The sequence below is a fragment of the Hyperoodon ampullatus genome (genome assembly GCF_949752795.1).
Source record: "Hyperoodon ampullatus genome assembly, chromosome: 2".
In the NCBI taxonomy this organism is placed as follows: Eukaryota; Metazoa; Chordata; class Mammalia; order Artiodactyla; family Ziphiidae; genus Hyperoodon; species Hyperoodon ampullatus.
In genome coordinates this window covers 115,543,915-115,566,375 of record NC_136915.1, presented here as the reverse complement: position 1 = coordinate 115,566,375, position 22,461 = coordinate 115,543,915, and the positions used below count along the sequence as shown (strand labels likewise).

Here is a 22,461-nt window from a genome sequence, read left to right as displayed (position 1 = left end):
ATGGCAGTGCCCAGTCTGTGGCCATGGGTAGCCTGCCTGCTTGTGATCCTCCTCTCCTTGGGATTTAGCCTGGACACTCGCGAGGGTGAGTCCCCAGCACTGTCTCCTGGAGCCCCATCTCCCTTCCAGCAGACTGGGAGGCCAAACACTGAGCTTCCAGCCAGAACACATCTATTTACTTCCTTCGACATGAAGACTGGGGTTAGGTCTCAGAAGGACTTCCCACCAGGAAGAGCATTTAGTTTCCCAGAGGTGGGTGTTTTCCTCTCAGTTCCCTGGGAAATGAGAAGGACCCTGAAATAGGGATGAATAGATGTCCTCCATTCCTGCTTATGAAACAGTGATCCCAGTAAAGCCTGAATGAGGACCAAAATGAGGGGATTAGTCTTAGAAGTCTTTTCTAGAGCCACTGAATGGGAAAGGGGCCAGGATGGGAAGGGGAGCTGAAAACTAGGCACCATTAAGTAACTAAACCCATTGTGCAGACAGGAAACTGAAGCTCAGAGAACTGAGAGATCAAGCTAGACTGGGGTCCTGAGCTCCTGCCTCCAGGTTCTGTCCCATGTCCCCCACTTTGAGGGCCCATCCGCTGGGGTAGGGAGCTTCTCTTAATTAGTCCCCAGGATAAACACTTCCCATGTGTAAGGTTTTGGGGGTTGGGACCATGTAGACGAAGTGGCCCTCATGAGGGTGCTGGGGGCTTGGCAGGGAGAGGAAAAAGTGCTGAGAGTGGAAGATTCCAAGGCAGGATGAAGAGATGTCCCTTTCCCCACGCCCACCATTCCCTTCCAGACTGAGGAAACTCAGGAATCCAGTTCTCTGTGCCTGCCTGAGGGGTCCCGTGATGCCCTCAGACTGGGACTTCCAGGGGCAGAGCAGAGTCTCCCCTTCCTGCAGAGACAGAGGAGTGATGTAAATGGGTTGAGGCAGGGGGTCCCCTGAAGAGTGCTAGTCACAGCGGCACTGCCTGCAAGGCATAGCCCCACCCCCGCACCCCTCCCCTCCTCCACTGCTGTGCCAGGACAGGGCATAGCAAATGCCAGCCAGGAGCACAGTTGTCAGGACAGGAGCACGGCCCTGGGGGCAGCGGGGCGAGGGAGGGCAGTGTTTGGTCAGGGGACCCAGATGTCCTGTTCCCAGTGCAACTCTGCACACCACCGTGTCCTGAGGGGAGGCAGGCAGGGGTTAACGTGTGAAGGTCGTAGATTTGTTTTTCCAAATGACTCCCATCAGGGGAGCCCTAGAGAGGCTGGGGCATGATGGGAAGTGGCATGTGGGCTCCTGAGAGAACCCCCCATCTGCCTGCAGAGCCTGATTGGCCTTTGCCTGGAGGGACTAGAAGTGTTTTCTCATTCTCCCTCTCTGTGTGTGTGCATGTGTACCTGCATGTGCTCAGACACACACACACACACATACACACACACACACAGTTGCTGGGTAGAGCCAGGCACAGGGACCATTAATGACAACAGGGAGAAGGCGTGGAGTAAGCCCCAGGGAGCCAGCCTAGCCTGGCCACCCCCTTTTCACCATCAGGAGATGGGCCTGGGTATGTATGATGGCTGTCTTGTTGCTTGAGGGCTGGGTAGGAAGGGAGGGAGTGGAGGCTGGAGAGGTTAGCAGGACTTGAATGGCAAGCTGAAGGATTCAGACCTGAATCTTCCCGAGTGGGGACCATGGAAGGTATCCTTGGGAGAAGTGAGGGCAGGGACCAGGTATCCAGCCCATTACGAGAATGGTCCTACGTGCCTTGGGGAAAGAAAGAAAAGGGGGGCTGGGGCCCTGCGATCCAAAGAAGCCAGACACACCCAGGTCCCCCAGGGAGGAGTGGACTTGGGATCCAGATGTCCATCGATTCAACCCACAATCCCTGAAGTGCCCAGTGGTTGCTGCCCTGAACTGGGCACCATGTGGGGATGCTGACTAACAAGGGTCCCACCCTCAGCAGCCTCCCTCCTTGGAGGGGGTGACAGACAGACAGAAAGCAATGTTGGGGCAATACCCCAGGTGTTCTGGTGTGGGTGCTGGACTAAGTGCAGCTGAGCCTGAAGTGATTAACTCAGAGGGTCAGGGAAGGTGGGGGCTTGACCTGAGGCTTTCAGGACAAGAACTGAGGGTGTTGGCAGGCCAAGGAACTCTTCTGAGGCTGGAGGTATTAGCGGGGCCCAGTTTATCAACACCCTGGAATGTCAGGCTGAGTAAGTTAAACTTGAACTTTTGGCAATGGGAACCACGGAATGTCCCTTCAAGAGTAAACAGATGCAGGCACCAGGCATCTAGCTTTCTCAGGCCTGGGAGAGAAGTGGAGTGTCTGAAGCTCAGACTACTGCTGCCCAGTCACAGATTTCATTCCTTCATTCCTTCATCAAATATTTATTGAGCACCAATTTCGTGCCAGGCACTATACCAGGCACCAAGGATACACCAATGAATTACACAATGATCCCTGCCCTTCTGGAGCTTACAATAAACAAAATAAATAAGTAAATTGTATATTAGCCAGTGTTAAGCATTTGGAGAAAAATTAATTAGGAAGGGGAGTGGGACTTCCCCTGGTGGCGCAGTGGTTAAGAATCTGCCTGCCAATGCAGGGGACACGGGTTCGAGCCCTAGTCCGGGAGGATCCCACATGGCGTAGAGCAACTAAGCCCGTGCGCCACAACTACTGAGCCTGCGCTCTAGAGCCCGCGAGCCACAACTATTGAGCCCATGTGACACAACTCCTGAAGTCCGCGTGCCTAGAGCTCATGCTCCACAACAAGAGAAGCCATCACAATGAGAAGCCCATGCACCGCCAGAAGAGAAACCCCCACTCACCACAACTAGAGAAAGCCCGCGCAGCAGCAAAGACCCAACACAGCCATAAATAAAAAAATTTATTTATTAAAAAAAAAAAGTAGGAAAGGGAGTAGGGAGTGTTACCATATTAAATAGGATGGTCAGAGAAGTCCTCATTGAGAAGGTGACATCTGAGCAAAGACTTAAAAGAGGTGAGGGAGCCATTGAGAAGGAAGAGTGTTCTAGCCAGAGGGAACAGAAAGTGCAAAGACCCCAAGGCAGAAGCTTGGCTATATTGCTTGAGGAACAGCAACGTGGCCAGTGTGTCTGAAGAAGAGAGAGAAAGTGGGTGAAGTTTGAGAGTTGCAGGGGCCCTGTAGGCTGCGGTAAGGACTTTGGCTTTTCATCAGCGAGATGAAAGCCATTGGGGAGTTTTGAGCAGTGGAGGAAAGTGATCCAAATTGTGCGTTGTGTTTCCACTCTGGCTATAGAGTGGAGGATAGAAGAAAGAGGGGACAGGGTGGAGGTGAGGAGACTATTTAGGAAGCTATTACTGTAAAGCCAGGAGAAGATGACGGTGAAAGCAGTTCAGGTGGCTCTGGATACATTTTAAAGGTAGAGCCCACAGAGTATAGGGGTTAGAGAAGGAAAGGAATCATAGAGGCTTTAGCTTTGGAGTCTGACTGCAAGAATGAAGTTGCAATCAATTGAGAAGGGGACGTGAGTTTGGGAGGGAAGTTCAGGAGCTCACTTTTGTCCATGTTGGCTCATCTGGTGGGGATCCTCCAAGCTGCCAATGAGGCCTCTGAGGCCCAGGGAGGAGGTCACGCATGGGGTGCTTGGCCCAAACGGTACTGAGGGCTACCTGCACTTGTACCCACAGTGTGCCCCAGCCTGGACATCCGCTCAGAGGTGGCAGAGCTGCGTCGGCTGGAAAACTGCAGCGTGGTGGAGGGCCACCTACAGATCCTGCTCATGTTCACAGCCACCGGCGAGGACTTCCGTGGTCTCAGCTTCCCACGCCTCACTCAGGTCACCGACTACCTGCTGCTCTTCCGTGTCTATGGCCTGGAAAGCCTGCGTGACCTCTTCCCCAACCTAGCGGTCATCCGCGGTGCCCGCCTCTTCCTGGGCTACGCGCTGGTCATCTTCGAGATGCCGCACCTGCGGGACGTGGGGCTGCCAGCGCTGGGGGCCGTGCTGAGTGGGGCCGTGCGCGTGGAGAAGAACCAGGAGCTCTGCCACCTCTCCACCATTGACTGGGGCCTGCTGCAGCCTTCACCTGGCGCCAACCACATTGTGGGCAACAAGCTGGGCGAGGAGTGTGCCAACGTGTGCCCTGGCGTGCTGGGCGCCACTGGCGAGCCCTGTGCCAGGACCACCTTCAGCGGGCACACCGACTACAGGTGCTGGACCTCCAGCCACTGCCAGAGAGGTGGGCACTGGCACGAACACGACTAGGGGGCACAGAGGGGGCAGGGTCAAATGGGGCTGGCTGGCCATAAGATGGTATGGGTAAGTACTTTGCCGACACTATTTATTTCAATCCTCACTCATCCTGTGAGGGAGGTGCTGTTGCTATTCCAGTTTTGCAGATGAGGAAACTGAGGCTCAGAAAAGTTAAACAACTGATGTAGCATAAGGCAGTCAAGGGGTGGGCACAAGACAGCATCAGGTTCTTATGGAGAGACGGTAAAAGATAGGTATAAGTTGGACATGGTGAGGAGGGGAAGGGTGGCATGAATGGATACAAGGCAGCTGCACAAGAAGCAGTATGGGGCTGTGGACAAGAGCAAAGCCGACTGGCCTGTGTTTGAATCTCAGCTCTAGTACTTACCAGCTATGTTGATTTAGCTTATCTGTGCCTCACTTTCCTAAAACGATCAGAGCATTGTGATGAAGAATGAGCTACTCTGTAAAACATTGGAGCAGTGCCTGGGCCATGTTAACAGTTCTATGCTTCTGATAAAAATGGCCACAGCACAGGCTGGCAGTATTGAAATGGGAAGGTTGGGAGCTGGGTGGAAGGAGAAAGGAGGAGGTGACAGATGAATGACAGGGCAGGTGAGGACAAATAACGTGAAGTGGGATCTTCTTTAGGAGGTGAGGTGCATGGAGGGGAAACAGAAGGAAAGAGTGGAGAAAAGGAGGAGTGGAATAAGGAGGGGATGGTGGGAGGAGGAAGTGAAAGTCATAGGGGAGGGAAAGGAGACCTTCAGAGACTGGGAGCAGATCTGGGGTCCCCAAGCTGGGGCTCTTTCCACGCAGCTCCTGGAGGTCAGCTCCCCTCACCCCAGTGCCTCAGCGTGAGGGCAGAAGAGTAACCAGATCCCTGCTGTATCCACTGGGCCCCACCTCCCCAATATCTCCCTGTTGGCTGTAAACACAGCTGCTGCATGTCCTCTCTCTGTATAGTGTCAACACACCCTGGCTGACCCTTGCCACATGCATCGCTCCCACAGACATCCAGCTGCCGCTGTGCAGAGTAGCCAGGCCATTGGCACCCAGCCCCAAACCCATCCACATCTGCTTGGGGCCACCTCCCACCCAGGGCAGAGCGCTGAAGTGGGAGGAAGTATGGGCAGGGGCATGGGTCAAATGACCAGGGATGGCCCCTCCTTCTACACACTCCCAGACCCACCTTGCCCTGGACCTCAATCCTCAGGAGAAGCTGACTTGTTCACCTTGGCCCCATGCCTGGCAATGATCTGGGCACTAGGCCTAGACAGGACAGCAGGCTGGGGAGCAGCAGCCCTGATAGACAAGGTCACTGCTTGGTCCCGAGTTCTGACACCCCTGACTAGGCACTGTGGGAGGTGAGGGGTCACAGAGAGGGGTCACGGTCCCTATCTTCAAGAGCCCTTGTCTGCGGAAAACAGAGTCGGCAACCAGTGTCATCTGAGCTGGAGGGGTTTGGGTGCAGACTAAGAGAGTTAGCCCAGGAGGAGGGGGTGGAGCCAGGACCAAGGAGGCGTGGGTGAGGTCTAATGCAGCACTCTGCCCACAGTGTGCCCCTGTCCCCGTGGGCTGGCCTGCACAGTTAGGGGTGAGTGCTGCCACACTGAATGCCTGGGAGGCTGCAGCCGGCCAGAAGATCCCCATGCCTGTGTCGCCTGCCGCCACCTCTACTTCCAGGGTGCCTGCCACAGGGCGTGCCCTACAGGCACCTACCAGCATGAGTCCTGGCGCTGCGTCACGGCCGAGCACTGTGCCAGCCTGCGCTCTGTGCCTGGCCGCGCCTCCACCTTTGGCATCCACCAGGGTAGTTGCCTGGCCCAATGCCCTCCAGGCTTCACCCGTAATGACAGCAGGTGAGTGTCGGGTGGGCGGGGGGCACCCCTGGAGCAGTGAGGAGGCCCACACTGGTCCAGGGCTCATGCCACATCCTCTGCTTGCCCCTACTAGCATATTCTGCCACAAATGCGAGGGGCTATGCCCCAAAGAGTGCAAAGTGGGCACCAAGACCATCGACTCTGTCCAGGCAGCACAGGATCTGGTGGGCTGCACCCACGTGGAAGGGAGCCTCATCCTCAATCTTCGTCAAGGCTGTTAGTGCCTTCCTCAGGACCATACCTCTCCTCCTGGCCACACCCCTTACAATGATCCAGCTAAAGCACCACTTTCCACCATCCTGGGTCCCAGCCCTGAGGGCCCCCTTCCCTTGGCCCCCATTCAGCTCCCCCCTCCCAGTGGAACCATCACTTTCCTTGCCCCTGCTCCAGCCCTGTCTTCCCCATTCCCAGATAACCTGGAGCTGGAGCTGCAGCACAGCCTGGGACTGGTAGAGACCATCACTGGCTTCCTCAAAATCAAGCACTCCTTTGCCCTCGTGTCCCTAGGCTTTTTCAAGAACCTCAAACTAATCCGGGGGGACACCATGGTGGATGGGTAAGGGGTCAGAAATAGTTCCCTCTATCTCATCTCCTCCCCAACACTCCCAAAACTGTGGTGAAGAGTATGGGAACCAGCTCTGCTACTTACTAGCTGTGTGACTCTGGGTAGGTTACTTAACTTCTCTGGTCCTCAACTTTCTCATCTGTGAAATGGGGTTAATGTAACTCTACTTATTTCTTAGGGCTGTTGTGAATATTACTTAAGTTGTTATGTATAAAGCACTTAAAACGGAGCCTGAAACAAAGTATATATTACTACATAAAATTATAGTTACATAGAACTCTATATGTATTGGCTATAATTGTTATCATCTGATCCTCTTAGCTGCAGAGCAAGACTGCCTGGGTTTGAAACCCATTCCTACCTTTACCAGTCGAGGCCTACCCTTAATGTAGCCAGGATTTTTCAAAATAATGTTTTAAATTACCATCCAGCCAAGTAGTTTCTCATGTACCCCCAGGGGTGCCCCTGCTCCAGCTGGAGAGGCATAGTCCCAGGCTGAGTCCCACTCCTCCCTGTGTCCCCAAAGCCAGGACCGAGCCTGGCACATAGCAGGTGCTCAGTTAATGTGAGATGAGGGAAGGAGGGAGGCAGAAAAACAGTTGACCCCATTTCACTGATGAGGAAAACACAGAGTGTGGGTGACTTGCCGGACCTCACATTTCTGGTCAGTGGCACCGAGTGGGTGTGTACGAATGCCCCGTATGTACTGGTGTGGGTGGGCTGCTGTGTACCGCTCCTTCCCTGTGCCCCCAGTGCAGCCCTTTCAGGAAGAACCCATAAGACACCCACTTCCTCACCCCTTGCCCCCACTGGCCGTGCAGAGCAAGGTTCCCTGGCCTCCCCCAGGAACTACACTCTGTACGTGCTGGACAACCAGAACCTGCAGCAGCTGGGCTCCTGGGTGGCTGCGGGGCTCACCATTCCCGTGGGCAAAATATACTTCGCCTTCAACCCACGCCTCTGCTTGGAACACATCTACCGCTTGGAGGAGGTGACTGGCACGAAGGGACGGCAAAACAAGGCAGAGATCAACCCCCGCACCAACGGAGACCGATCTGCCTGTGAGGCCCAATACCCCAACCCCTGGCACCCTGGCAGTGAGAGATGTAACCCCAAGGAACACCCAAACGCGCGCACATGCTGACTTTCACACACACTGAAATACACCAGACATGCTCCCGGGTGGAAGGGGACGCTTGAAGGGGACAATGTGATAATTTCTCTTCAGAGGCCACGTTGGGGGTGGGATGCTGCGGCGTCAGGGTGGGGGTTGGGAGTAGGCGGCTCAAGCAGGTGCTCTCAACACGGTCAAGAGCAAGTGTTCGCCCCTCACCCCGAACAGGCCAGACACGCACCCTGCGCTTCGTGTCCAACGTGACGGAGGCCGACCGTATCTTGCTGCGCTGGGAGCGCTTCGAGCCGCTGGAGGCTCGCGACCTACTCAGCTTCATCGTGTACTACAAGGAGTCGTGAGTGGCGGGGGCGGGGCCAGAGTGGGCCGGGGTCAGAGCCCGACCACGTCAATTTGTTCACGACTGAAGGCAGTTGAGGGCAGAGCCCCGGGGGGCTGTGGAGAGCCAGCAAGCCAGGACCCCAGAGTCGCACTCCCTCGTAGGGCGCACGTCTGGCTCTCTCCTCTCACCTTCTTCATCCCTTCGTGCCTCAGTTTCACCTTAACCAGTGATGAGGAGAGGACAATCAGGATTTCTGAAAGCCCAGGAGAGGCGCCCTGCTGGGAAGGCCCGGATAATTAAACTTCAATTCACTATGCTAATGTTTTGTACCGACCACATGCTCCTGCCCCAGCAGCGGTTTGGGAAGTACCCACAAATTTGGTCAGTTTTATGCATATCTTTGCCAGCATTTCATTAAAGCCTGAGGAAGGGAGGGAGCAGGGACAACCAAGGACCAGCTGCTCTTTTCTTTGGAGAGAATGTATTGACCATAGCAGGATGGATAGTGGTTAGACCACAGGAAGAACTTCTCCAAAAGCATGGCTAGGGATCAAAAACAGAACTCTTTAGAGTAGAGAGATGGATTTGGGAAGGCAAGCTGGGAGGTCAGGAGTGAGGAGTACTAGCCCTCTGTGGTAGATAGAATATGGGAGCCACCTGGTTTGGAATCATTTCCTGTGAATTAAAATGGAGAGATCTTAGTTGCCCACTAGCACGGGTCCTGGCCTGGGAGGGAGGGAGAAAAACTAATGGTGGGAGGCCTGCTCACAGGGCCAAGGCTCTCCTAGGCCTCAGTGGAAGATGAAGGACTCTAGCAGGAGGAGCTGGAGAGTTTGTTAAATACAGATTCCTGGGCCCCGCTCCCACAGATTCTGATTCCATTAGTCCTGGGCAGGGCCCATAAATCTGCATTTCTAACAAGCTTCAGCATTCAGGTAATGCTGAATCTTCTGGGCCATGGACCACACGTTAAGGAATGCTAACATGGACTGCAATGTAAAGCCCCGGCCTCCCACCCCTACCCACCGGTTGTACAGCTCACATTCTGCAGGACTATACACCACTGCCTTTGGACTCAAAGGGCAGAGAATCTTCGAGGTCTTTCAGGAAACTCCCCTAGCATCTGCCTTGCAGTGTGGCTATGGCTGTGCTCCCTTAGAGATATACTGGGGATCCTGGCTCAATTACAGCTCTGAGCAGACCCACTCAGTGAGTGTGTCATGTCCACAAGGCACCTGCCCCAAAGGGCAGACCCACACGTGCTTCTGAATGCCCTCATACTGGAAGAAGCATGACAATGACAGTCTTGGAGTGATTCAGAGAGGAGGGGGATGCTAGAAACTGGGGTTGGGGCTGAGCTGCCCCTCATCTCTAGCGATGGGGTGTTCAGCCCATTCCAGAATGCCACAGAGCATGTAGGTCCAGATGCCTGTGGGGCCCAGAGCTGGAACCTACTGGACGTGGAACTGCCCTTAAGCCGCACCCAGGAGCCAGGTGTGACCCTAGCCCCGCTCAAGCCCTGGACACAGTATGCAGTGTTTGTGCGGGCCATCACGCTGACCACTGCAGAGGACAGCCCCCACCAAGGAGCCCAAAGCCCCATCATCTACCTCCGAACCTTACCTGCAGGTAGGCTGAAGCCTTTGAAGGGGGTTGGGAGCTAAATGCCTGGGTCCTAGAGAGAATGGGGGAACCCAAGCACCAGAAATAGAGAAGCTGGGTCACTGAACACTGGGCCTATAAAGGCTGGGAGGCTGGACCTCAGAGAGAGGGACCCATAACCAGACAGTATTTGAAAGGGGGATCTGCAGTCCCTCAGTTGTACCCTACTCACACCCCCAGCACCCACAGTGCCCCAGGACGTCATCTCCACGTCCAATTCCTCCTCCCACCTGCTGGTGCGCTGGAAGCCACCGACCCAGCGCAACGGAAACATCACCTACTACCTGGTGCTGTGGCAACGCCTGGCAGAGGACAGCGACCTCTACCTCAATGACTACTGCCACCGCGGTGCGCAGGGAGGAGGCGCGGACCGGGGGGGGGGGGGGGGGTGGGGGGGGGGGGTGGGGTGTCGGGCCGCGGGCGCTGCCAGTCTAACTCTTTCCTTCCCGCCGCCGCACCAGGCTTGCGGCTGCCCACCAGCAACAACGACCCCCGCTTCGACCGCGAAGACGGGGAGCTCGAGGCCGACAGGGAGCCTGGCTGCTGCCCTTGCCAGCACCCACCTCCTGGGCAGGTCCTGCCACCGCTGGAGGCACAGGAGGCCTCCTTCCAGAAGAAGTTTGAAAACTTTCTACACAACGCCATCACCATCCCCAAGTGCGTCTCGGCACGAGAGAGCCGGGAGGCCAGGGTGCTGATGAGCGGGGTCTGCGGGGCGGGGGGTGGGGGTGGGGCGGGGCCTGGGTTGTGGGTGGGGTTGGGAGGCGGTCCGCCGTTGCAGAGGGTACTGGGGCGCCTTCCAGGCGGGCCTGACAGGGCCCACCCACCCCCGATCCCCCGGTCTCCCCAGATCCCCTTGGAAGGTGACGTCCATCAATAAGAGCCCTCAAAGGTGAGCGGAGGCGGAGCAGGGGCCGAGAGGCGTGGCTCCCGGGACCGGGGCTTGGCTCTGACTTGCGCCCTCCCTAGGGATTCAGGGAGGCACCGCCGGGCAGCCGGGGCCCTCCGGCTTGGGGGGAACAGCTCGGATTTCGAGATCCAGGAGGACAAAGTGCCCCGGGAGCGAGCGGTGCTGAGGGGCCTGCGCCACTTCACAGAGTACCGGATCGACATCCACGCCTGCAACCACGCGGCGCACACTGTGGGCTGCAGCGCTGCCACCTTCGTCTTTGCGCGTACCATGCCCCACAGTAGGTGACACCCCCCCCCCCAGCTCTACCCCGCCCACACACCGACCCCAAGGACCCCATCCACTTAGTGCTCCAACTAGCCAGTTTGACCTCCCGCCAACCTCAGGGCCGCAGTTTGCTCAACCTTCCCAGTCCCCATAATCCCAGCGTTTCCTCAAACCTCCCAGTTTAGTGCCCTTGGGTTTGAACATGAAGGTGAGAGGAAATACTTGTGGCCGGGCTGCCTGATGCCCTCTCCCGCAGGAGAGGCTGACGGCATCCCAGGGAAGGTGGCCTGGGAGGCAGCCAGCAAGAGCAGTGTTCTCCTACGCTGGCTTGAGCCACCAGACCCCAACGGACTCATTCTCAAGTACGAAATCAAGTACCGCCGCTTGGGAGAGGTAGGTACCCCAGGAGACAGCCTAACCTAGCCCCAATTTGTGCCTCCATCCTCTTCCCAGCCAGCTATTCTGTGTTGCCCTCAGGAGGCCACAGTGCTGTGTGTGTCCCGCCTGCGATATGCCAAGTTTGGGGGCGTCCACCTGGCCCTGCTGCCTCCTGGAAACTACTCTGCCAGAGTTCGGGCAACCTCACTGGCTGGCAATGGCTCCTGGACAGACGGTGTCGCTTTCTACATCCCTGGCCCAGGTACGCAGAGCCGCTGTCCCAGACCTGTATTCCCAAACAACCCCACCTGGGTCCCCAGCCACATCTCCCATTGTGGAAACCACAGTCCCCTCCACCCTATCCCTCCCCCATCCTCACCTCCCATTGTGGAAAGAAAAGTGTCCTCTACCCTCTGACTTCTCCATCTTTTTTTAATTATTATTGTTTTTTTCTTTTTTTCTGACTTCTCCATCTTTGACCCAACCCTCTGCTGCCTCTGGCCACCAGAGGAGGAAGACTCCGGGGGGCTGCACGTCCTTCTCACTGTCACCCCCGTGGGGCTCATGCTGTTCATCATTCTTGCTGCCCTCGGTTTCTTCTACAGCAAGAAGAGGTGATGACAAGTCCCATTCATTCCCAACCCCCTTCTTCCCTGAGCCCTCATCATAAGGTCAGTGCAATCAGAGGGTAGTAGATGAGGCAGCAGAAAGGAATTCCTTAGAAGCAGTAACTCTTCCCCTGGGGGTGGCATGGAGGAAAGAGACATACCTTTCAGTTTGGGGGACCAACTTGTCCACGTTTGCCTGGGACTTTCCTGATATTGGTAGTGAAAGTCCCAAATCCTGGGAAACCCCTCCGTCTGGGCATACTGGGTCTGTTGGTCACCATACTCTTAGCCTGAGAACTAATGAAACTCGTCCTATCATAGCAGGGGGAGAAGCAGGAGACCTCAGGATGTGTCCTGGGATCCTGAGATTCTTGAAGTCAGATCCCCCTAGGGCTGGATATGAGAGGGAACTGAGGGCAGGACTTTGATTAGCTGGGTTCTGAGGACTAGCTGAACAGACAGCAGCTTCTCTACTTCTGTCCTCCCTTTTCCCAGCCTGTCAGATCCCAGATCCCAGGACTAGGACCAAGACTAGCTTGGAAAGTGCTTGGTGTTCCCCAGGGGTCACCCTGATCAGAGCTAGGGGTATGATCAGTAACTTCCTTCCTCCTTGTAATGTCCCTCTTCCTCATCCTCTGACATTGCTTCTTCCTTCCCGAGGACCCTTCCAGCCTGACCCTCTCACCTCCCATTGCAGAAACAGCACGCTGTATACCTCTGTGAATCCGGAGTACTTCAGTGCCTCTCATAGTAGGTCTGGGGGTGGCTGGATGGGTGGTGTGGGAAAGGGAGACAGGAGGGGAGAAGAGGCAGACTTCCAGACCATCTTGGAGAAGGCAGCCTTGGGACCCGAGCACTTCAGAAGAGAAGAGAAGTGGGTGGAGGTGTGGCAGAGAGCAGTATCCTTGCCTTGTGACTCCCACTTCCTCTCAGTGTACATCCCTGATGAGTGGGAGGTGCCTCGGGAGCAGATCTCCATAATCCGGGAACTGGGCCAGGGCTCTTTTGGGATGGTATACGAGGGGCTGGCACAAGGACTTGAGGTTGGAGAAGAGCTCACGCCCGTGGCCCTGAAGACCGTGAATGAGCTGGCCAGCCCACGAGAACGCATTGAGTTCCTCAAGGAAGCCTCTGTCATGAAGGCATTCAAGTGTCACCATGTGGTAAGGGAGGGTCAAGGGCATTGTCAGGGTCAAAATTAGGGTGAAGTTCATGTGGTAAGAGGGAAAAGACCAGAGATGATTTCAGGGCACCATCAAGTTCAGGGTTGGGCCTGTGGTTAGGATCCTAATTGGGGTAAAGCTCATGGCTGGGGTTAGAGTCGAAACAGGGTCATCATAGGGCCAAGGTAGGATCGTGGCTAGGGCTGAAGTCAGTCATGGTGGAAGTCAATACTGAATGTTCACATCATTATCAGGATCATGGTCAGAGTTGATTCAATCATGAAGATTGGGATGATAGATCGACGAAGATCATGGGTTAGCGTCAGGGTCATTGCTAGGTCAAGATTAGGGTTATGGTCGTGGTTGGGGTTAGGAGGGTTGGTGTCTGGGTCAGTTGTGACAGCAGAACAAGGTTTTGGCCAGAAAGATCAAGGGAGCTGGGTAGACCTGCAACCAGGCTCTTTGTCCATCCCAGGTACGTCTCCTGGGTGTGGTGTCTCAGGGCCAGCCAACTCTGGTCATCATGGAGTTAATGACCCGAGGGGACCTCAAGAGCCATCTTCGATCTTTGCGGCCTGAGGCAGAGGTAGGGACCAGGAAGATCCTGGGTGAGGGGCTGGGGAGTTAGGACTTGGGCACAGTTGTAGGGGTAATCATCGGGCAGGAGTCCAGCCTCAAGTTCCTACTTCACTATCCCCCTCTCTTGGCTCTAGAACAACCCTGGGCTCCCTCGGCCAGCACTGGGAGATATGATCCAGATGGCTGGTGAGATCGCGGATGGCATGGCCTACCTCACTGCCAACAAGTTTGTGCACCGAGACCTGGCGGCCCGAAACTGCATGGTGTCCCAGGACTTCACCGTCAAGATCGGGGGTACAGAGGGGGCCAGGCGGGTGAGGGCAGCCTGGGTAGAGTGACTCCCCCTAAGCGAGGCTTGAGGAGACCCAGGCCTGTCCCACAGCTCTGTCCCTCATAGCCCCCCCACCCTGGATCGCAGTCTCCTCGTCCGAGGGCAGTGGGATTTGGATGGGATGATCTCTGAGGTCCTTTGAGCCCTCACATTCCAGGATTCTTGGAGACTGTGGAGGTGGAGAGGGTTGGGAGAGGTACTCCTGGGGCAGGAGCTGGTGAATGGCTCTGCTGCCCCACACCCCGTCTACCCTCACTTTCCAGACTTCGGGATGACTCGAGATGTGTATGAGACAGACTATTACCGCAAGGGCGGGAAGGGGCTGCTGCCTGTGCGCTGGATGGCCCCTGAGTCCCTCAAAGATGGAATCTTCACCACCCACTCGGATGTCTGGTGGGGCCTGGCTGGAGCAGAGGGCCCAGGGGGTGTGGAGGCAGGGCCTTGGGAGAGGCCTGGGTGCACTCCTTAGGGTGCGCTGAGCTGCATTAAGGGTGCTGGGCTCAGGCCCTCCTCCACGTCCTCCAGGTCCTTTGGCGTGGTGCTCTGGGAGATTGTGACCCTGGCTGAACAACCCTACCAGGGCCTATCCAATGAGCAGGTGCTCAAGTTCGTCATGGATGGCGGGGTCCTAGAGGAGCTGGAGAGCTGTCCCGTTCAGCTGTGAGTCACCCCAGTCTGCCCTGCCTATACCTGTCCCACCCCCGTGAGTCTGGCCCACCTCCTCTGATGCCTTTACTTGCACTGATCCCCAGCTCTGAGCCCTCCAACTCAAAATCCCCAGTACAACCCCCATTTACTCCCCTGTGACCCTCGCAGACATAATCCCCCATGACACCCCCTACAATCACACTGATTGACCCTCTCAGTGCAGGAGGCAGGACGTGTGCACCCCTCTGACACTGCCCCCCAACCTCCACCAGGCAGGAGCTGATGCACCGCTGCTGGCAGCAGAACCCGCGCCTGCGCCCAACTTTTACCCACATCCTGGACAGCATACAGGAAGAGCTGCGGCCCTCCTTCCGCCTCCTTTCCTTCTATTACAGCCCAGAGTGCCGGGGGGCCCGGGCTTCCCTGCTGCCCACAGATGCAGAGCCCGACTCCCTGCCAACCCCTCAAGGGGCTTCCTCAGACTTCAGCCCCCAAAATGGGGGTCCAGTGCACTGAGGGGCACCCCATTCCCTGGCTGGTTGGCTTCCCATGGGCAGAGAGGAAGGAACCTGACCTTTGCAGCCATGAGATGCTGAGACAGGGCAGGGGGTGGCCGAGGGGGGCACAGAGAGCAGGAGCAGGACAGATCGGGGGGGACGGGGAGAGCAGAGCAGAGTCACGGCAGGACAGGTTTTCTCAGGAATCTGATCCTCCATGAAAAAGTAATGAAGGCCACAACAGAAGTAGAGGTGAGACCGTGGACAACACATCCTGCCCTCTGAGTGAGAGAGCCTACTCAGACTAGGAAGAGAGGCCTGCCCGCCCCAGAGGCAGGGTCTGGGGAACCCCACCCTCGGCTTCGGAGCTCCTGTGGGCATCTGGGGCCATCAGCACCTTTGAAACCAGATGAGCAGCCAGAATCGGGCCCGGAACCCTCTCTGTGTGTGTTTGGGAGGCTGGGTTTGGGCGTCCACGTGACTGCTCCTCTCACCTCCTCCCCTCTGCCCCATTCCGCAGGGGTTGTGGGGAGAACCCAGGGACCCGGGCGAGTGGGTTCCCAGCCCGGCCTGGAGGCCTGCCCTCACCCCCCTTCCTCTCGTTTGCCATACCCAACGACCCCAAGCTTGGTGCTCCCCCTTCCTCTTCTCCAGGGCGTTCCCTTGGTGCAGATTCGCCCCTTCTCCCGGTCCTTTCCACCTCAATCCCCCTCCTACCCTTGGATTATTAAGGCTTTAATAGCCTTGCTTCCTCCCTGCCCTCACTTCTGCCCCCCACCCCTGCCTCTCATGGGAAGACTGGAGAAGGCACAATAAAGGCCGAGGTCTGTTTATACCCTGGTCCCGGGCAGCCCATTATCTCTCCATCTATATGGTGTTAACACTGGATGAACTTCCTCCCTCCCTCCTTGGGGACTTGAGGTGGTGACCCTGAGGCAGTGATATAGGATAAATACACTGCTGTCAAACACCACCTCCATGAGGACTGAGCAGCCAGGGTTGCCATGGCAGTGAAGCAGGACCATCCTGCTATTATCTGCGGCTCAGGTGGCCAGAAGTGGTTGAGCCCGGAAGGGGAACCTTCGTATCTGGCCCCCCAGCCTCACCAACCCGTCCCCCATACCTCACCCCTCCCTATTTCCACTGGGCAGACATTTCCTGGGGTATCACAAGACAGGCTTGAAGTGGGCAGAACTTGGGGTGGGGGAGGGGTACTGATGACATCACCAGTCCGTGCTGGATGCCCCCCAGGCAAGGTAGGGGACACACATCAGAGCAGAGTCCGTGTGTCTGGCTCCCTACTGTTATTCCATCCCAGGAGCAGAGATGCCCCGGAGGCAGGTTAAAGGAGCACATGGGAGTCTGTTTCCAGGCTCTTATGCCAGTGCCATCAGGGCATTCGAAGGGGAGGAGCTGCAGATGAACGACTTAAAACCTTGGTGAAGGGGGTAGTAGCAGACGGGGCTGGGCCTGGCTCAAGGCTTTTTCGCATCCTGTATCAGCGTTTCCTGCATCCAGGTCCTCAGGGCCAGAGCTCCCATGCTGCCACACACAGGGGTCCTGCGGAGGTTTATACTTCTAAGAGTGCTTGCTCACTCCAGCACCTGTCCTGAAAACCACAGCTCCTTAAGGCATGAGTGGAGTGTGCATGAGTCTGTGCGAGGCCGTCTCTATGATAACCACAACTCAGATACTATCCTGTTAGGGTCCACGTGTCCCACCGCACGCACCCCTACCCTTCCCTGTCCCTGCCTGTCATTGCTGGCTAAGGCAACAGTGACCCCTAATGGTTGCTGGCGGAACCACAGCTTGGGGAAAAAAGAGTAGGGAAGGTTGTTCTCTCCTCCCTGAGTGGCTGGTCTCAGGCCACCAGCGAGTATAAGGGAGGAGAGACTCCACACATAAGCCCTGGATCTGAGACCCACACATTCGCACAGCAGACAGGCACACCTGCACTTGTACAGGCCCAGAGGGCAGCACTGGGGTCAAGCCCTCTCCCCACCACCCATGTCCCCTAACCTCCACAGGATGGGACATTGTGTGCTCAGGAAGCGCTGGGCATGTGGATGTGGAAGGGCTTAAAGAAGGGATTGGGAGTTGAAGAAAAGAGGACTTCAGAAAAACACTGCCTGTGCTTCACCTCCAAAGATGAGCAGGTGGTGACTGCCCCAAAAGAACGTTTTGGAGAAAGACGTAGGGATGCTGGAAGACAAGCTCTACTGCCATCTATGTCCTAGAAAAGAAGTGGATGTACATTGTAAATCAACTATACTCCAATAAAATTAAAGAAAAAAAAGTAGATGTAATAAGGTAGCAAGAAAGATGGTGGTTAGACTTCAGAAGGGACTTCCCAACTATACAGGGAAGCTTTGTGGAGGGAAGAAGTGTTCTCTCTCAGAGACAGCTAAATACAGACAATAGGTTGGCCCGGGGAAGGAGAGTGATGGACACATACCACAGAGGCAGAAAGATGAAGGCAGTGACTAAAATAGAGAGTCCAGAAACAATTTTCTTGATTTCCTCCTCCCCCCCCCCACCCCGATTCAGACAGAAGACCAGAAAAAATAACCTGCAGCTGGCTAGGAAGGGTAGGAAATGGTGTGGAGACAGATTAGCATAAAAGAATTACATGTTTAACATCTACCCCCTTGGAACTGTTCTTGTGCCCTCTTGTCAAGTCCCCCACCTGGGCAAAGGGATGCTGGAGGCTCTAGGTCTCATGTCCCACCCCCTCCCAGCTCAGGAGCAACTGATGCATCTTTGTGGGGAAGAGATTGGACTCCTCCATAGTGAGAGGCCCAAAGGTCTGGGGCAGGAGGGTTCGAGGTCAAGTGGTCCAGGGTCAGGTGAGCTGTGCCACTGGACCAGACCTTGGTTGAGGCAGGACAAATAGGGGTGTTCACAGTTCCTCTTCCTCTAGGCTCTGGGTAGAGAACAGAAGGCTGCAGCCAGGGTGGTTCCTGGCTATCATCACGTAGGAGGAAGAGCCAGGTACGAAGACAGAAGAGGTCAGTATGCTGCTCCTGTGTCAGCCCCACAGCCTCATACTCCCTCCGAGTCCCAGGGAGCTTGGATGGCAGGGCACCAGGTCTTAGATGCCCAGCCAGGGGGCAAACCTGGAGTAGAAACTTGGACCTTCCCCTTGGCCTAGTGTCAACAACGCTGTGGAAGCCCCTCCCCTGGTCCAGGAGTTGTTTGTCTTCTTCTCCAACCTTAGCTGAGGTGAAGGACAAGGGAGATGTTAGTCACAGCCATTACCCCACAGCGAGGGTCTTCCTCCTTCCAGCATGAGGCTTCAATGAACAACTCCTCAGGCCACCAGTGCCCACCCCCAGGGGCACAAAGGAGAGTTTGGGGGTCCTCTCATCCCTGTGAGGCCGATGGGCAGTGTGCTGGCACCTCCTACCCACTCCTGATCTTTGCCCAGGAGTCAGAGGGCCTGAACACCTGGGGCTTCTTCTGGCTGCCTTCCATGAGCAGGAGCCCCTCTGGGTCACTCATCTAAAGGCACTACTAGTGAGTGGACACTATCTGTCCCTGGAGAGAGTGAGGGAAGTGAAGCTGAATGTGCCAGCTCAAGAATCCAGGCTGGTGGGGTTGGGATGGAGCCAGAAGGGAGGGCATTTTGTGAGCCCCTGGGCACATGATCAGGAGCTTGAGATCAAGTGCTCAGGTACCCCTGATGCCTGGCTGAAGGAAGGGTCTCAAAGGGGCCACACAGCTAAGAGTTTTGATGTCCTCGCTGTGGAAAGGAGGCCTAAGGGCCATGGGGCAGGGTTCAGGCTGGGTGTGGTGAGGGGTGGAGTGCCCCCTGGGCCCGAATATCTGGATTACCCAAACTCAGGGGCACTTGCTCTTCTCCAAAGCCAGGAGAGGTAGCCCCCTGCCCAGGATGGTAGCTGGCTGAGTAGATACTCCAGCCCAGCTTCCTCATCAGGTCCCTGGGAAGGCAGGACATCTGAAGAGTTTGGCATCTTGGACTGAGCAGGCCAGGAGCTCCTCTTCCCATCTTCACTTCCACCACAGAGGGAAGAGAGGAGAGATGGGGCCGCCGGTCAGGGTGGGGGTGGGCAGAGGGAGGCACTCCCAGGATAAAGATGTCAACTGAAATCCTAGGACAAAGAAGGAGGGGCACAAGGCATTCCCTCCTGTCTCTCTCCCCACCCCCAGTGGCTGCAGCTCTCAAACACCAGGGACATTGTCAGATGTCAGGCTGAGGGAGGACAGGAAAGGATGGGGATGCTGGGGAGGTAGTGAGGCGGGAGAAACAGGCAGAGGAAGGGGGTGTGAGAGAGGAGACCCAGAGAGACAGGAGTTCAGAACCCCTCTTCACACATGCACTGGAGGCTCTGAGGACACCCCAGCCTGCCCCTTGGCTCTCTGTGGGTCTGGCCCCCACCCACCCCCACTCATGAGCAACAACAGGGAAACTTTGTGCTTGGTCGTATCTGGAGATGAAGAGGGGTCACATCCTGAGGGAGCAGAGGGTCACGCAGGTTCCCACCCTCTCAGGTTGTGTCAAGCTGGTCCTCAAGCAGAATTGGACAGGAGAGGGGAAGTGGGCAGAGGTGCAGGGGGAGAGAGGGGAAGGATGGCTAGGGTGGCGTGGGGACCACATTCTGAGACTATGCAGAAGGATTCTTAAGCAAATGAGACAGAGGCTCCTTCCTCTCTAGGAGGCAGAGAAAGGCGAGCATGTGGACAAAAGGACAGAGGTTGACAGCTGGGTCAGGCAGGAAGAAGCAGAGATGGAGGAGAGGGGTCTAGCCAGCATGCACCTCTCCAAATGGCAATTGGAGTAGAAACTGACTGCTGCTGAAGCAGGAAGAATGGAGGTGGAGCTTTAGAAAGACTTCTGGGGAACAGGGTCGGGGGGCAGGGGGCAAAGGAGGCAGGGGTGGCCTCTTTTGGCAGCAGAATTACCTAAAGGAGAGACCTCCATGAGAGAAGGCCAAGGGCTGAAATAAAATAATGGACACCAAGTGCTTTGTAAGCTATAGAGTACTATACAAATTATAGTTGTTGTTATCTAATTGTGACATCATTTAAAAAGATGCTGCAGAAGTACATTTAGTGCCATGGAAAGATGGCCATGATGAACTGCAGAGTGAAAAGAGCAGGTTGCAAATAATATAAATGCCATTTTTTGCATTTACATGTACAAACCCAGAGAAGTATCTGAAAGTGTAAATATACATCTGGGAGATGGGGTTGTGGATGATTTATATCTTCTTTTTGCTTATCTGTCTTTTCTCTTTATGTTTTTAAAGGACATACATTATTTATGTTGTGAAAAACAAGCAGTTTGCTTTGAAAGGAATGAGACTTCCTCCCAGTTGGTCGAAGTCCTGGGCTCAGGAAGGGTGAGGTCAGAGTCGGCCGGGGCCCTGGCTCTGCCCTCTGTCTGCCTGGTTGGTTACCTTGGGGTCTGACAAATACATATTCTCCATGAACATTTTTTTCCTCTATGCTCTAGCCTGGGCCAAAGTCGGCTTGCGTGAATTTAGAATTGGCTGCATGTTTTTGTAACCCCACGATGTTTCCGGCTGGGAAGATATAAAACAGGGGGGAGGTAGAGAAAAGCAGAGAGATCCCCAGCAACTCTGAGCCCACCCACAGGGAGGCCCACAGTCCTCTGCTTGCAGAGTCCTTGGGACCACCTTCCCCAACCAGCCCTGCAGGATCAGCCTCCACCTATAGTGGCTTCCAGGGCCTGTGGCAACCTAGGTTCCCACCCCCGCTCATTCCTCAGCCTTATCCACGTACCACGCCAACACCCAAACGTGGCTTCCTTTTTTATCCCTTCCCCCACCCTCTGCCTCCCAATCTGAGTGTGGACCATCACACCCTTGGAGGCCTCCCACCACATTCTTCACCTTGTCTTTTTCCCAGCCTGAAAACACCCTCCTCCCTCCTATGAGCCCCTCCCCCAGAGCTACTTAGAATAGTATCTAATATCGATAATTCCTTATGCTGGCAAAGCGCTTTCTGTTTCCAAAGTGTATGGAAAATCCACTTAGAGAGGATGGCATCAGTGATCTGAGAGGCCAAATGACTTGCCTAAGATCACATAACCAGTTCCTGGAGGTCCAGCCCCTTCTACCACGAACCCAGCCTCAAGGGCTGAGAGTAAACTGATTTGTCCTCTCTGTCCTTCAGTCCCTTCTTTATCTCTAAATTGCATCTTCCCTGGCATGTAAGCCTTCCACTTCTAGCTGCAACTTGCCTTTCCAGCATCATGATCTGCCCCACCCCAAAACAAACCTCATGTTCTAATCAGTCTAGACTCTTCCCTGTCCACCAGCTTGCACCATGCTGCCCATCACCTGACCTGTGCTCTACTGGGAATTGCCTCCACATCTGCCCCACCCCCTGCCTCATCTTTGGTCTCTGGGGCTCCCTCTGAGGCCGTTTCTGAACTCTGCACCATCCACAGGGCACTGAGTACCTGCTGCCTTATATAGCCATGATGTTAGTGTCAGGACGCCCCTTAGGAAAATAGAAACCACGCTAGGTATTTCCACAGAGAGTATTGAATATAAGGGGTTGGCTTTACTGGTGTGGGAGGGCTGAAAAGCAAAGAGGGAACACTAAGTAACACAGAGAAAACCAGCAAGAGGAAGCTCCCACCCCTAGGTTGGGAAAACAAGCAGGTAAGTTTGAGGTTGTCAGAGTCTAGAACCTCAGGGAAGGGATACCCCAGAGGTGGGATCCAGATCTTGGAGGAGGTAGTGCTGCCCAGCTGGTGCTGGAGCAACGTTGAAAGGAAGCAACCAGAAGAAGCAAGTCCTCCCCTCTCTCCCTGTAGGCAACCTCCCTGTTGGCAGAACTTAATAAGAGCCCACTGGCAAAATACGCTCTGCAAAATATGGTTTGCAGAGTCAGCCCCAGCCTCACAGAGCAGAGTATAGAAGGGAGGGTTAGAGCTGAGAGACAATAGGTAAGTGACCAGCACCCATGAGGGTCATTGTTTATTATGATTATTGGACCTCAAATGTACTGAGCACCTTCTACATATCTACACTTGACATACATTCGAACATAAAGAATAAAGTGGGGACTTCCCTGGTGGTCCAATGTGTAAGACTCCTCACTCCCAGTGCAGGGGGCTGGGTTCAATCCATGGTCGGGGAGCTAGATCCCGTATGCATGCCACAACTAAGAGTCTGCATGTCACAACGAAGATGTCTGAATGCCACAACTAAGACCTGGCACGGCCTAAATAAAAATTTTTTTTTTAAAGAATAATCTGGGGGGCTTCCCTGGTGGCGCAGTGGTTGAGAGTCCGC

At 55.4% G+C, this 22,461-nt stretch overlaps 1 protein-coding gene across 1 annotated transcript; it reads left to right on the top strand.

Annotated features, from left to right (window-relative positions):
- Positions 1–15,191, top strand: INSRR (insulin receptor related receptor; the record flags this gene model as incomplete). Its single annotated transcript, XM_079697968.1, has 22 exons — positions 1–85; positions 3,662–4,213; positions 5,786–6,089; positions 6,184–6,326; positions 6,522–6,666; positions 7,522–7,736; positions 8,018–8,144; positions 9,520–9,758; positions 9,972–10,139; positions 10,253–10,448; positions 10,642–10,683; positions 10,761–10,981; positions 11,225–11,361; positions 11,446–11,608; positions 11,855–11,960; positions 12,652–12,704; positions 12,888–13,117; positions 13,593–13,703; positions 13,831–13,990; positions 14,291–14,420; positions 14,553–14,687; positions 14,948–15,191. 22 exons carry the CDS (start codon positions 1–3, stop codon positions 15,189–15,191), a joined length of 3,906 nt encoding a protein of 1,301 aa, XP_079554094.1.
- Positions 15,192–22,461: the final 7,270 nt, after the last annotated feature.